General features: G+C 36.4%; 1 protein-coding gene across 1 annotated transcript in view; it reads right to left on the minus strand.

Annotated features, from left to right (window-relative positions):
* Positions 1 to 16,207, minus strand: part of LOC133324081 (uncharacterized) — a 125,941-nt gene continuing 109,734 nt past the window's right edge. The window contains exons 6-9 of the mRNA XM_061532966.1: positions 9,844 to 10,095; positions 6,087 to 7,018; positions 5,633 to 5,854; positions 1 to 261 (exon numbers count right to left, since the gene is read on the minus strand). Coding sequence (XP_061388950.1) covers positions 8 to 261; positions 5,633 to 5,854; positions 6,087 to 7,018; positions 9,844 to 10,095 — 1,660 coding nt within the window. The 3' untranslated portion in view covers positions 1 to 7. The remainder of the gene's footprint in view (positions 262 to 5,632; positions 5,855 to 6,086; positions 7,019 to 9,843; positions 10,096 to 16,207) is intronic.

The raw sequence follows: 16,207 nt of genomic DNA on the forward strand, positions 1-16,207 counted from the left end.
ATTTGCCTCAAAATTGACGTCCATGCCTTGGCCCGAAGCCACCTTCATATAATTTACACAATGATTCAGATCTCGCATTGGGTATATTACCCACAATGGTGGAGGCACTCGATCCAGCACTATGTGATCCATAACTGGAGGCATTGCTCATACCTTCACTGCTATAGGGTTGCAATTTCCGACGTCTCTGATACAAATAGGTCCAAATAGCTATGACGGCCAATTGGGCCAACAAGAAAACGGTGGCAGCCACAATAAGTCCTGAAAAAATCAGATATGAATTAATATTTCAATAATAAAAAAATAAAAATTTTAAAGACTTAAATATGGGACACAAAAATTCAGAGCTGATCGTCTCACAAGGCCTCATACAAAAAATGTCTTCATATCCCTCCGTTATGACTTCTAAAAATATCTTTAAAAGCTCCCAATCTATGTCTTATTTTATTTGCCGCACATGCATGCATAAAAGTGTGTGGTCAAAAATTTGCATCGCTGGAAGTTGCTTTTGATGCGTCCAAACCCCATGTTTTGAAGTTGCTTTAATCTGAGTCGATAAATTGCTTCAGCAATTGATTAGAATGCTTGAAAATGCCAGAATAAATATAAATGTCCTCGTATAAAGACCCTGTCTATGTTATCTATCTCAATCAACCTCAGCTCGCACATAAAACTCCCTCCAGATCGCCTATATCTTTATTCATCCAGATTGTCTTTATATATACCCGTTTCACTTCGCAACTATAGAAATACTCGCAACTATAGAAATACTCATTTCGTTTTATAAAGATTCCGGTCGACTTTTAGGTCCCATAAAGACACCCTGATCTTCAACACATATGCATATCCTCCCTGACCTTGAGAGCTTGTATATAGACTCCTTGCATTTGATCGTCAATAAATAATCCCTAACATTCAGCTGTCTATAAAACTCCCTAACTTTCAGTTCGTCAATAAAGAGTCCTTTCGGCTCTGTCCTGCATCAGATCTTCTATACAGACATTTTGACCTCCAGCTCGTCAATTCAATTAGTCCATAAACAGCCCATGAATTTCAGCTCTTCCAAAAAGTTTCCCTGAGCCTCAAATCGTTTCAAAGACCCGTTGACCTTCAGCTGCTTCATATCGACTGATTTCTTGCCCTTTAGGTTATACAAAAAGTGTCTACACGACCTTCACCACGTCACGGCAATAACGACTTCCGAACCTTCAGTTTGTCTTTAAATCATTTCTTACTCGTTTATATAGACTTTATGAGCGTCGGATCGTCTATAAAGATTTATTGATCTTCACCTAATCTACAGATACATCCTTGCTATTAGCTCATCTTTACCATGACTTTCAGCTCTTTGGTCTTCAGCTCGTCTATGAAGACGTTCTGAACCTAAGCCCATCTATATAGACTCGCTGACCTTCAATTGACTTTAACAGGCTTATAGATCTTCATAAATCAACAGCTCAGACCCACAGATGTTCAAATCCCTTCATATAGACTCCTTGGACTTCAGTTCGCCTATGAAGAATTCTATACAGACTCGTTGCTCTTCAATTTGTCTATATAAAAACGTTCTGATCTTAACTCACTAAACTTTACCACGCCTATAGATCTTCCCTGACTAACAGCCCGTCTATAAAGTCCCTCGGAAATACAGCTCGTGTATACAATCTCCCTCACCATCAGGACTTCTATAAAGACTCCCTCGCCCTCTGGTCGTCTATATAGGCTCTACGAACTTCAGTTCGACTATAAAGAGTGTCTTACTAGCCTAGCTAACCTTCACTTCGTTTATAAAGACATCCTTTAGAACATCTATAAATACTGCCTTCAGAACGTCTATAAAGGCTCCCTTTAGAAGATCTGTAAAAACTAACTTCTCGTTTAAACAACCTCAACTTGTCCTCAAATACTTTTTACTGCTTGTCGTTCAGCACGTCTGCCTGACTCCGGAATCTTTAGTTCGTCTATAGTTCTTCCACTCCTCTTTCCAACTATTATTTCGTTCATAAAAACTGCCAGATCTCCACCTCGCATATAAAAACGCCCTCCTCATCTTTAGGTGTCCTACAACGACACCTCGATCTTTAGCTTTCTTATGAAGGCTCCCTGAGTCCTCCCGCCTATTCAGGCACCGTGACAATCAGTCCGTTTATAAAAAACTCCATGATCTGTCACTCCTGTATGTAGACTCCAAGCCCCGCATTCCGTCTACAAAAACTTCCTGAGTCCGATAAGAAAGAACTCCCTTATCTTTAGAATTTCTGCAAAGGCAGCCTGATCTTAAGCTCTTCTATACATACCACCTGACATTCCACTCGTTTACACAGAAACCCTGATATTTATAATTGTTATAGAAGTTTCTGATCTCCAGTTTGCATCTAAAGTCTCCCTGATATTTAGACAGTCTATAAAGGCTTCACTCGCATATAATGGCTCACTGGCTTCCAACTCGCTTATAAAGAGTCCCTGACTTCCAGCTGGTCCCAAACCTTCGGGTTTCCTATAAAAATCCCAGATTTTTCATTTCAATGACCTTTATATTGTTATAAAGATTCCTCCCATCAGTTCGACTATAAACACCTACAGGACTTCACCTCACATATAATACTTCCTGACCTTTAAATTGTTTATAAAGGCTTCCGAAAGGCTTTCAGGTCGAATATATAGGTTCTTTCACCTTCTGCTCTTCTATTAAGACTTTGTGACCTTTAGCTTGCTCGGGAAGAATTTCCCGACTTTCAGTTCGACTATATATACACCCTGGCCTGGCTAATAAGCTCGGGCGCTAAAACTCCCTGAGCATCAGTACTTCATGTACTTCAACAGATTTATATTCGTCTATAAAAAGACACCTTTCAGATTAAAAAAATCTGCAATACAGTTTTAGTAGTGCTCTCTCCTCCCTATCTCTTCCCCTCTTTAGGTATGGCTTTATGCGATCATCGTTCTATTATTTGATTTAATTAGAAGCAAAAACTCCCGTTATAAAACATCTCCCTTGGGTGCAGCCAAATAATTCAATTCCCAATGAAATCTAATATTTTACAGTTTTCCAAAATTTTCGTTTAGTATTTTTTCCACCCACCCCGAAAACCCGAAAATCAATGGCAAATTAAATCAATCTCTTTTTCTCGATATTCTCACATAAATTTTCATGGGTGTTACGACCCCCCGTAACCTTCAACATCAAGGAAGTTGTTGCTTTCGAACATAAGCAAGAAAAACGGAATCAGAACAACACTTGTCTTTCATGATGACGACGACGATGATGGCGGTGATGATTGCAATCGCATTCGAAAGAAAACAACAACCTGTGTTCATGTTCTGCAGTCGAATTGACTTCGAGACATGGATTGTTGTATTGGTTAAAGGCTGCTGGATATTTTCTGTTCTAGACGATTTACTATTTGGGAATCAATTCCCTTGTTGTTCCCTCTGTTTTCTCCCGAATCTCTGTGGTGGTGGTGCTGGTGGCTCCTTTTGAAGTCATTAAATTTTCCAACAATCATAGATCAAATGTACACTTAAATTATAACAGAAAAAACAATTACGTCAAAGCTTAACGCCTGATTGTACACCTTTCTCTCCTTTTCGGTGTGGTTCTCTGTTGCGGTGTTTGTTATGTAACCTTAAAGTTACAACCAACAAAGATCTGTAGCCAAAATAAAACAGAAACACAAAATCAAATAGGGCTAATCCCAGTTTTTGAGATTTCCCATATCTTAGCAGCAGCTGTTGCTTTACTTCTTCGCCGGTCTTTTGGGTTGTTAAATTTCCCCGGCGATTTTTGTACTCTGCTGTTGTGTTTCCTTTGCCGGTTTTCAGATGTTGGCCCACACTAAATAATGGCCTTAATCGTCTGGGCACGTTTAATCCGAAAACAAAGTACAATGCCAACTACACATTGGCTAGGAGGAAACTCCAACAACATTGTTTGAACATACCTGATCATCACCCATCCTAATGATGATGAAGCTGGAGATTATCGGTTTTATTTTTTTCTCTCTCTAATTCTTTAAGGTGATACATTGATGAGGAAGACAATTGTGTTTCCTTCTTTGGCTGTGTCTGTTCTAACTTTACTGATATGGTCGTTCGTTCGGTCCGTCGTTCATTCATTGAGTCCTTCCTTTTTGTGGACTTTATTTTTCGTCTAGCATTTGGGTTGTTTTATTTTAGTCAGTATTTACTATGTTTTTTATTGGCACAAGCTTGTTGTCAGGGCAGTACACGACTATGGTATTAGAATGCCTATCGAGAGTCTATATTTTTGGAGACTCTTGAGCTCCAATGCTTTGAAAAAGACTTAGAGCTTTGGTGCGTCGCCCGTTATTCTATATAGACACTCTGACATCCAGCTCATCTAGAAAAAAACTCTTAGATCCTCAGTTCTCAATTTTTTCTACTGTCATATAAAATTCTCCTGACAGTCAGCTCACATGTAAATACTCCCTGTCCTTCAGGTCGATAGTAACGACACTCTGGCCTTCGGGGTTTTTTAACTACTTCATATTCCCTACTTTAAAATATATGCCCCTGACGAATAGCACCCTTTAGTTCGCCAAAAAAGAGTCACTTCAGCTCTGCCCTGTATCAGACATGTTGACCTTCACTTCCTCTAAAATTACTCCCTAACATTCAGCTCCCGTCGAAAAAGATTCCCTAACCTCCTACGACCTTCTTCCCTACGCCACGATCTTCTGCCCGACTTCGTAGCCTTTAGTTCGTACATATAATTCTTGACTCTTGACTTTATATAAAATTCTTGACCGTCATACTCATTGATTTTTACATAGTCTTCACATACATCTTGGCCCTTAGCTCAGACTTAGTGATCTTCAACTTACTTTATATAGACTCCATGGCCTTCAGAAGACGTTCTGAATGTAAGCTCGTCTATACAGACTCATTGACCTTTAATTGGTGTGTAACACGTCTACAAAAAGCTCGTCTATAAAGCCTCTTGGAAATACAACTCTTTTATGGAGCCTCCCTCACCATCAGATCGCCTATAAAGTCTCCCTTCAGCTCGCCTATAAAGTCTCCCTTCAGCTCGTCTATAAAGACTCCCTTCAGCTCGTCTATAAAGACTTCCTTCAGCTCGTCTATAAAGACTTCCTTCAGCTCGTCTATAAAGACTCCCTTTTTTGACTTTCAGTTTAACCCTGACCTATGTGATCTCAACTCGCGTGCAAAGACTTCCGGACTTTTACATTCTCTGCACTCACCTCTAATTACTCTCTGATCCTCTGTTTATCTGTGAATAATTCCTCACTCACAGCTTGTCAATAAAGACCTCCTGACATTCTTTAAGTTTTCTGTTGATAATCCCTGATCTTTAGCTTGTCTATAGATTTTTTTGACCTTCAGATATTTATCTATAAATACTTCCTGGTCTTTAGCTTGCCTAAAAAGGCATTCTTGACCTTCATATTGCTCCCGTATCTTTATTAGTTCTTGTAAAGGCTGCCGAATTTTCAGTTCGCTTATAAACCATCCCAAACCTTCTGATTTTCCACGAAGGCGGCTCCCTGATTCGTATGTAAAGGCTGATTCGTATCGATTGGATTACTGTTGTAATAATACATTGTCCCGAGGCTGTATTTGTGTTTCGCTATGAATTTCTTGTACTCACCAATGGCATTAACACAGAATCCTTGAGATGCTGCCTCGCTGGAAATGAAGACAGTCTCATTGGCATCGTAGCCCAAGTGGTTGCTGTTAGATTTCGATTGTTGTTGTTTATCGAAGCCAAATTTGTCAGTGATCTGAATTGATTGGACCAAAAGCAAATCCTCTTGACTAGGTTTCTTGGTAGTTTCACGACGTTGTCTAAGATGATTACCACCAAAGGAAGCTGCGAAACAGAGAGAGAAAAAGAAAGAAATATAAATTAGTATGTGGGTTTCACGAAGGCTAAGTGTAGAAGCTCCAAATGAAGCGATAAAAATGTTATCATTAGGGGAAGTTGATGAAGCGGGAAGATAAGATAGACAATTAAATGACAGATACTTTACTCTAAAGGAGCACTTAATAGAAGTTCTAGGGATAGATTTAGGCGAATTTTGTAATTGTTAAAAACTACTCACCTGTAACATTAACGGAACGACGTCTACGGCCATAGGACAACAGAGATTTAAATTCACCACTAATATCTTCCTGGTCACATTGAACCGGTTCACATGTTGGCATGCAAGGTGTAACCAAAGCACGGAACTGCACCACTTCCGATGAGGGGAATTTGAAAGCATCAAAGTGCGACAACAAAATCTTGCCCGATAAACTACTCTTATAGATGGGTCCCATAATGAAATGATCGGTGGGGCATCCATTCGAATCGATCAATGTAATTTCAGCATTATCACCACCATCCATGGCAACCAATTCACGAACAAAGATTTCATAGGGACTTGATTCATCCAAAATTTCGAATTTCAATGCCAAAGGATCACCAACTTCAGCGGAACGCATAACATCAGAACCATCACGGGCAGTAATTTTCATAATAACATTAGGTGAATCAACAATAACTTCTTCGGACAGAGCAGGTTCAATATCACCCTTAACACCCAAATCAACTTCATTCGACACGGACTTATTGGTCAAATCATATTGACATGTGACAGCCAACCCCAAATCTGATGATGTAACAATGGTGTCATGATGTTGAATAACAACATCATTCATATATCTGCCCGAGCCCTGTTGACGTACATTACATTCCAAATCTTGATAGCCCATTTTCAATTCAAATTCCAGTGAGTTTTTAACATCCACGGAGCAGGATTTAGGGGAACCCTTGGCGTACACCTTGCCATCGAACAATTTGGAGGTACGAATGCGAGCAACCATATCACCAGCACCACATTCGATTGTTACATTGTAGCAAGAGGATAATTCGTAGGTGGCGGCTTCGGGTACTTCCAAATAGGGATCTTGTACATCGGAGAGTGTGGCACGGCTGTGATGAGATAGACGGCAGACCATATCACCGGTATCACCGAAATCATACGAATGACATCTAGGGGTTGAGAAAAAATAAATGAAATTAATATTTCGAAGATATGATCAAAATTAATATCGTAAAAAATATGGACGTCTATAGACCCTTCCAGCTCCAGACTGCCATCCTTAAATCGCCTATAAAGACTATGAAGGAGGCTCAGATCGCTTATTAAAGATAAACAATTTAGTTAGCCTATTACGTAGGCTCCACTCAGCTTACTAATATAAGAGACTTCCTTCAGATCGTCTACGCACGAAGCCAGATCCTCTACAGACACTCCTTTCTGATCATCTAAAGAAAAAACCTTAAGATCGTCTATAGAGAATCCCTCCATATTGATTGCTTACAGATCCTCCATATTGAAGACCTCCAGATATTTTATAGATACTCTCTTCAGCTCGTGAATAAAGACTCTCCTCAGCTCGTCTATAAAGACTCCCTTTAGATCGTCTATAGAGACTCTCTTCAGTTCGTCCATAAAGACACCATTCAGTTTGTCTTTAGAGACTCACTTCAGCTGGGCTATAGAGTCACCTCACCCTTCAGCTGATCTATTGAGACTCCCATCAGAGTCTTTAGGGCCTCTCTTTAGATCATTTAGAGACTCTCTTTAGATCTTCAGCTCGTCTATAGAGACCTTTCAGTTCGTCTATAGGGACACCTTTCAGCTCGTCTTTAGAGACTCCCATCAGTTCATCTTTAGAGACACCCTTCAGTTCGTCTTTAGAGACTCCCTTCAGCTGGTCTATAGAGTCTTCATAACCTATATAGAGGCTCCCTGCCCTTCAGTTTCTGAATGAGATCACCCTGACCTTCTGCTAGTATATAGAGTCACCCTGACCTTCTGCTCGTCTATAGAGATTCCTTAATCGTCAGTTCGTTTGTAGGGTTCCCTGCCTATAGAGAAATACTCCCTGAGCTTTAGTTCGTCAATAGAGACTCCCCGAGCTTCAGATCTTTAATAGACACTCCCTGACCTTTAGCTCGTTTATAGAGGGTCTCTGTCCTTCAGTATAGAGACTCCTTATGCTTCAGATCATCACTGAAGACATTCTGATCTTGAGTTCGTCTATGAAGATATTCTAATCTTCAGTCTGTGTTTATAGACTCCATAAACTCTGGCTGTACTATAATAGACTCCCTGATCTTCAGCTCATAAATAATGATTCCTTGGACTTTATATCTTCTAACCTTCAGATCTTCCGCAATGTTCAGCTCGTATATACAGACTACCTGACCTTCATCTGGTCTATACAGGCTCCCTGACATTCTGCTCCTCTATACAGACTCCCTAACCTACGGCACGTCTATACAGACTCCCTGACCTCCAATTTGTCTATGGAGACATCCTGAAATTTTTTCGTCTATACAGACATCCAGCTGGTCTATATAGCCAACCTGACATTCTGTTCGTCGATACAGATTCTTTGAACTTCAGCTCGACTATGAGAACTTCTTGGATTTACATATTTTATAACGACTTCCGAACTTTCAGTCCGTCTATACGTCCTAACCTTAAAATTGTGTATGACAACTCTGACCTTCATCCAGTCGAAAAGGGACATCCAGAAATTAAACTCGCTTTCCTGAAGCTCTCTTATAGGGACTTCTTGATATTCCGTTCGGCTTCCAAGCAATATCTAAACATTCCCTGCCTATAAACATTCGTCATCAGAAGGGACTAGTAGATTTTCAGTTCTGCAATGACAATCAGATGTTTAGCTCTGGCCCCTTGACCTTCATATTGTGTGTTGACACTTCATAAACTTCTCCTTGTCCAGTAAAGACACCCGAAGCTTCAGCTCGTTTATAAAGGCTTGATGACCTTGCTTGGTCTATAAAAATGTCCTTGCTTTCAGATGGCCCCATACCTGACCTGATCTTACATATGACATTCAGACAGTCTCTAAAGACTCGCTGTCCTTTATTTAGTACGTATATACTTCCTGAGTTTCAGGCGTACATTTCCTCCCTTCTAGCTTAATGTGAAAACCTCTAATATCGGAATTTTCAAATCATTCAAAGCTCATGAACATTGTTGTTGTCAAAACCATAAAATAAGCTCACATAACATCCGAACCTAGTCTCTTACTCCTTTTGCTTCCTTTATAACTACAAATGATAGCCACTTTTCCGTTAACAGTCATAAAACAAGTTCCCATTGATCTTCCTGAACCGATCGAACGCTTTACCACTCTTTTGGTGTCATAAATTCTGATGTTCCGAAAATCATCGATGTTGTTGTTTTTGTTTTTTGGCTCATAAAAAATGAGAACACCTTAGAGCATAATAAATTTTATGAGTATCACGAGTAACCCTCTCCTCAGAAACATTTTGTTGTGAAGAGTTATGATGTTCGTTCTCTGTGTGTGTATCGGCGTCTATTTCGAAAAGATGATGATCATAAATAAGCTCGAAACAACAACAATTTGATCATAATATATTTGTGGCTTAAAACGGCTAATAGCTGGGCCATAACTACGCTTAGCTCAGTTAGACAACCTGTTGTTGTAAACGTTTCCAAAGTGACCAGACACTTGTTATGTGAGCTGCGTTATTTTACTGCTACTTAGCTCGTTTTCATCTACTTCTCGATATCGCCTTATATTATTTCTAATCGTATAAAATGCGTTCTTTGGTTACAACAAACCACCACATTATTCTTGTCGTCATCATATGGATGATCATCAAGTCAATGTCATGAAAATACTTTGACCATGATCGGCCAGCCATCTAGTCCGTCATTCAGCCTCATCATTATCTTTGCCGTTTAAGGTCCGTCCTCTCTGTCCATTGGTCAACTTTGTGTTGGCGTTTTGTTTTTGTTTTATTCCACTTACCTGTATGGTGAATTTATACACAAATCACGGCACTCATCAATGCTGCCAACATCCTGATATACCGAATCGACAGTTTTCAATATTCTGCCCGATAAACGTTTGAATTCGCATAATTTATTTGGTTCTTCGGCGCAATTGTTCTCCAGATAATCGATGCCATCTTGACTTTGGAATGCACTTGTACCAGCCAGCGTAATACGATCCATTTCCGATAATTCGCAAATATTTGTGGCACGATAATAATTGGCCGATCTGTAAAGACACGATAAAGAAGAAGAGAAGAAAATAAATAAAACATTCAATTGGTGTTAGAGAATATTTGTTGTAATGATTAGCAAAAAAGAGATAATTACAAATAAACGGTTATAAGGAAATCGCTATAAATAATTCTAATGAGTTGAAAGATTGAAAAAAAAAAAGAATATTTTATCTTAGCTGAATTAATTTTTAATTAAATAAAAATGAATTCCTTATAGTTGACTTGTGTCCTTGATAGGCAAACACAGGTTTAATGTTGCTAAATTTGTATTTTATAAAGAAAATATTATTATTATATATTGTATTTCATAAACAAAAAATTGATTCAGCTTGGCTGAATTTGTATTTCATAAAGGAGTTGTATTTCATAACGAAAAACTTAATTCAGCTGGGCTGAATTTGTATTTCAGAAAGGAAAAATGCATTTAGCTTGGCTTAATTTTTATTTCATAAAGAAAAAATTAATTCAGCTTGGCTGAATTTGTATTCACATAAGGAAAACATTAATTCAGCTTGACTGAATTTGTATTTCATAATGAACAAATTAATTCAGCTTTGCTGAATTTGTATTTCATAAAGAAAAAAATAATTCAGCTTTTTCTTTATAATTCAAATTCATTCCATAAAGAAAAAAATAATTCAGCTGGGCTGAATTTGTAATCCATAAAGAAAAAATTAATTCAGCTGGGCTGAATTTGTATTTCATAAAGAAAAAATTAATTCAGCTTGGCTAAATTTGTATTTCATGAAGAAAAAATTAATTCAGCTTGGCTGAATTTGTATTTCATAAAGAAAAAAAAAGAAATTCAGCTTGGCTGAATTTGTATTTCATAATGAACAAATTAATTCAGCTTGACTGAATTTGTCAATACATTTACATTGCTGAATTCACATTTTTCAGAGGAACATTTTATTCTACTAAGCTGAATTGAATTAAAAAAATGGCGAAAATTTAATTCAGCATAATTAAAATATATTTAAAGTATTAAAAAATTATTTAACTTTAGCTAATTTTATATTTTATCACAAAATATTGTTATCATGTACTGAATATATTATGTTACCCTCTTTTAAATAAACCATTAATCTTAAACTTAATAAATTATGTATATCTCATTGAGCACAGTTTGACTTATGACACACCTTACAAAAAGGCACAAGTCAAAATATATGTGGCAATAACACATCTCACACAATAATGCTAGGCAATTGTGCAACATTGTTGCAAGAATATAATAAAGCATTTCTGAATGAATTTAAAGCACACCCATTTAACCCAGACCCAATGATGCACAAATTCATTGCCAATGGGCGCATTCATATCGGCTGTGGTGGTCAATAAAATCATGCCCGAAAGCTAGGAAATAAAATAATTTTTATTTGATAACATAACACACAAAACTGCTTATTACCAAATGTGTAAGCTCCAGTTCCCATTGAAACGATGAACTGAACAGCATAAATAACACAACCAAATAGATATTTGCCAGTTGTTGCACATGGCATGTGGAAATCTATAGACAGATAATGATGCACCCAAGGGAAGTGGGGAGAGATGCGAATCGCACAGGTCTCAACACATTTTTTTCTGAAACTGTGCGCCGACACGTTTTCAACTAGGGTAATTTATATTTATTTAAAAGAAGTCTCAAAGCACACACACACATATAAACATATGTACATTACAGCTGTGATAACACAAACGCATGTTGCAGAACAGTGGGGTAGACGTGTTCGGAAGCATATACATCAATAATAATAAAATAATATTAAAAATGATATTTTAAGTTTTATTATATTACGGGGAAGAAAATTAAATAACCTTTCAAAAATGAGAAAAATAAAAAAAAATAAAAAAACGGCTAAAAAATCGATGACATACAAACATCGATAGGGGCATTTATATGGGGATATACCATCCATCGTAAATTGTATTTCAGGATGGATTTTTATCCTGTGTAAAAGCGATATTCAGATAATCAGGTTGGAAAATTCGGTTAAAACCTTTAACATACAAAAATGGAGCGGGATCTTGCAATGAAGGCAGATATATTGAAAATTAGCCTAGGACCACAAAATACCTAAAGTGGACCTAAAGGGACCTTAAATGAGGACTATGCCGAAACACTGGCAATTTCCTGGAAACAAATTACCGAAAATGAGCGGGACGGTTAATGAACAAACAATGAGGTTTATTGGATTTTTGTTTATGAAGATGCCCTATTAGAGTCATTTCGAAAATAAGCCTAGGAACATAAAAATGTCTATCTAACACTGCGGGATCATTATATAAGACCATTTTCATTTTCAAAAAAATAAGCCAATATTTTTTGCAAAACTGTGTTTACCCATCTAGAACTCGGAATGTAAGCCAAGGTCTATAAAAACAGGTCTGGACCTTAATATAGTGACAATTTATTGTTTACCGACCAAGAACCTATTATGCCAACTTTGTGGGAAAATGCGGCTAGGACATTGAAAATTCCTAAATGTACATAAAATGAGTCAAATACAATTAAAATACTGAAAATGGGGATGGTCCTTAAAATGGACCTAAATCGACAATTTTCTGAAATGCCAAATTAAATCTACTTCAGTTGGAAAATGCTCCTACTTAGTTGGAAAATGCTCCTACTTAAACTGAGGCATACGGGACATTAACATGTTCGTCATACCAAAATATAGATCTATATTAAAAATAATTTGCAAAAAATGTTGGCCTAGGATTACAAATGACCAAAAATGGGCGGTACCTTTACTGGCAGACTATTTTAAGATTTACATCGATATCGAACATTTTCTGTACATATATTTTCATCCTCCAGGAAATCCAAATTAAAGTCCTGTTTTTTTTAGAAAAATCGGTAAAAAATGCCGAAAATTGGGTGACATTTTTAAGCGAACGTGTGCTAAACTAAACTGTGGACGGTATTTTCAATACGAAATATCGTATGATTACCCTAGGATACTGGACATTGACATGTTCGTCATACCGAAATATAGATCTATATTAAAAAGGCAAAGGCGGTTGAAAATTTCTTTAAAATGACCAAAAAAGGCTATTTTAAAATATAGATCTATATCGAATATTTTCTGTAAACATATGTTCATCCTTCAGGAAATCCAAATTACAGTCCTATAGAAAATTCGGTTAAAAACGAAAATTCGAAAATGTGTGCTAAACTAAACTGTGGACGGTATTTTCAATACGAAATATCCATAGCAATAAATGTGACATTTTTCAGAAATATTTATACAATACCACACATCCCATCCTAGGACCCAAACATTTCACGTTTTTCTTAAATGTATTTTCTAAATGTTCACCCCATCCACCACCTGCAATGTCACCAGAATTTAATACCCAAGAACCCACTGTGCTGCATTCTTTACGTACTCGAAGAACACAAACATTCATTCATCCCTTTGGAATATTTTTTTTAAATTAGCCAATTGCAAAGTAGTAGCAGCAGCACCAGCAACTTCAAATGAATCAATTCAAAAAAATGCTGACGATGCCGCCAACATCACAGTCACCACCACCATTAAGTTCTGCAACTGTTTCTTCACTTAGTTGCGAAAAACAAGCATCTGGTGTTGAAATGATTTATTTAATAAATAAATGAACAAAAATAAGCCACTGAGAAAGAGGTGCATCTTCAACAAGGTCCCTAAGGTACTTATTATACATACACATATATGTGTATGTATGGCATGTTCGCGTTATAGTTGAAAAGAAAATTACAGGTTAAGTGTGGCACGAATATTTATGTGAATCGAACTTTAATGAATTTAATTAATTTTCATTATAAGTCACGTTGATTTATATAAAATGAGAGTGCGTACGTGTGTGAGCTATTTAGAAGTGTGTGATGTTCTATATAAAAAAGAAGATAGTGCTTGTTATAATGATAGTAAATAGTTGTAGATGTACGTGATGTGTGTAAGATGAGGAGTTTTTTGCTTTGCATTATTAAAAATAAATTTAAAAATACATTAAAAATTTAATTGTAAAATTAGTATGATTATTGTCAGAAAGGATGAAAGGACAGGTGTCCATTCACTGAACTGAATTGTAAAAAGTATATTTTTTTAACTAGGAACGAGATACTGTTAGGTTTTTAGAGGTTCTAGCCGAATTTTCTAAGCAATTTTATATTTTTGGTGGCTGAAAAATGTCTTTGCAGAAAATATTCAATATTGGATTTTCATTTATATCTCATAGTATCGCCACACCACATTTTAGTTATTTTAATGGCCTTAAGTGCATATATAATGTCTGACATAGAACCGAATTTTCCGAATTTGTTTTCAAGCTATTAACAAGATCATATCCCACATATATCGCCGCCTCCGAAAAATAGTATGCTAAGTCTGAAAAGTGAGTTTTTCTGTAATTTGTTTTCATATACAATTAACAAGAGCATATCCAAAATTTCAGAGAATATATAGGACCGTACGCAAAGAACTTTAAAACATGCCGAGAGCTCCTTATAAAGGTGGCAGAGGATATAATAAATTCATAGGCCTGAAATTGCCTTAGTTGAATTATCGATTTTAAATGAAAAAATGTTTTATTTTTATATAATATGTATACTAAGCGCGCTGGATTGATGTTTTGCTACCAAAAATATATTATATATCTTAACCTAATACCTATAAAGTAATTATTTAACATATTTGTTTGTTTTTTTTTTATTTTCAGGTATGTACGAATTTGTTTATCAACTTTATGTAAGTCTATTGACATTTATATTCCTATTCAACTTGCAAATATCTGAAATAACACCCTAGGTTCTTATATTCTATATGCCAGTTGTAAATGATATGATATAATGTTTGTGATTTATAAAGAGGTCCATTTGGAGTGGAATGTTTCTTTTCTTCTGTTCAACTTTCTTAACCACTTGAAAGTCCAATAGTTAGAATGTAAATATTTCAGGTCACCATTGCTTCGAAGGAAATTTCAATCATACTGATCTTCGGATAGACGGATGAAAATTCTGACACATCATCACTGATCGAACACGGGTCAAATACTTCAAGTGAAACCTAAATTTCCTACACAGCAAATCGAATAGTAAATTAAATGGAAGTGTTCTTCTTCCTATATGTAGAGCTGAAGGTCTTATTCTTCCTATAGAGAAGAGGAATTCTTCTTCCAATAGAACAGTTGCAGGAATTCTTCCTTGTTAATAGCGTTTATCATACCCATACATTATGACACAATGTTTGAGGACCTCGAAATACTTCTTTCCACCAAAGTATTCTACTCCCTCCAATGTCATATAAAATGCTACATATGTCTTAGAATTGTAAGTTGGAATTTATTCCCACACACGTCACAATGGAACCCTTAGCCTTGCAACAGGTCACACGTGAATTAATACTGAAAATTGATAATGAATTGAAAATCAAATTTTAAATTTGGCGAAGATTTTCAGAATAACTAAATCGGGAAATTTTTATTTATGAAAGTCTAAAATCGTGATGTTTCATTTTATTGAGACTATGCAAATTTTGAACCTGTATCAATCAAGCCATATCTATTCAAAATCTTTTCAGACATTAGCTTCAGAAATCCATAAGGAATTACACATCTTACCAAATTCCTTGCATACTTTTTGGCTATCTAAAAAAGTTCCATTACATTCTTTAACCATTTCTCCAATGCAAACAGCATTCCAAAACAACCATTAATTGAATTTAGTAACTCCACCGAAACTGTAACACCAAGATGATTATCAAAACACCAACTTCCTGGATTACATGTGGGCGTATCATTGTATTACTATTGTTTGCTTTTAATACTGCATTTCGCTCGTTACCCCAAAACAAAAAACCCGTAAGAAATTTTCAACATTTGTTTGGCATGCAAAAAGAACAACAGCTTAAAACAACTTCAACCTGTGATAATATCACAAATTTCTTTAAATAGAAATTCTAGAAAAGCAAACAAACAAATATTTGTTTTATTTGCCATCGACAAGATAGAATAACTGGACGAATGAGACCACACACACAGTAAGTGGTTTGGATTGTAGAAAACAATATAATTTGGAGGGTGGTAATAGAATTGTTGGGAAAAATCAAAATATTCATCAGA

The sequence above is a fragment of the Musca vetustissima genome, unplaced genomic scaffold (genome assembly GCF_032173495.1).
Source record: "Musca vetustissima isolate MV318-11 ecotype Yass unplaced genomic scaffold, APGP_CSIRO_Mvet_v1 utg4828, whole genome shotgun sequence".
Classification (NCBI taxonomy): Eukaryota; Metazoa; Arthropoda; class Insecta; order Diptera; family Muscidae; genus Musca; species Musca vetustissima.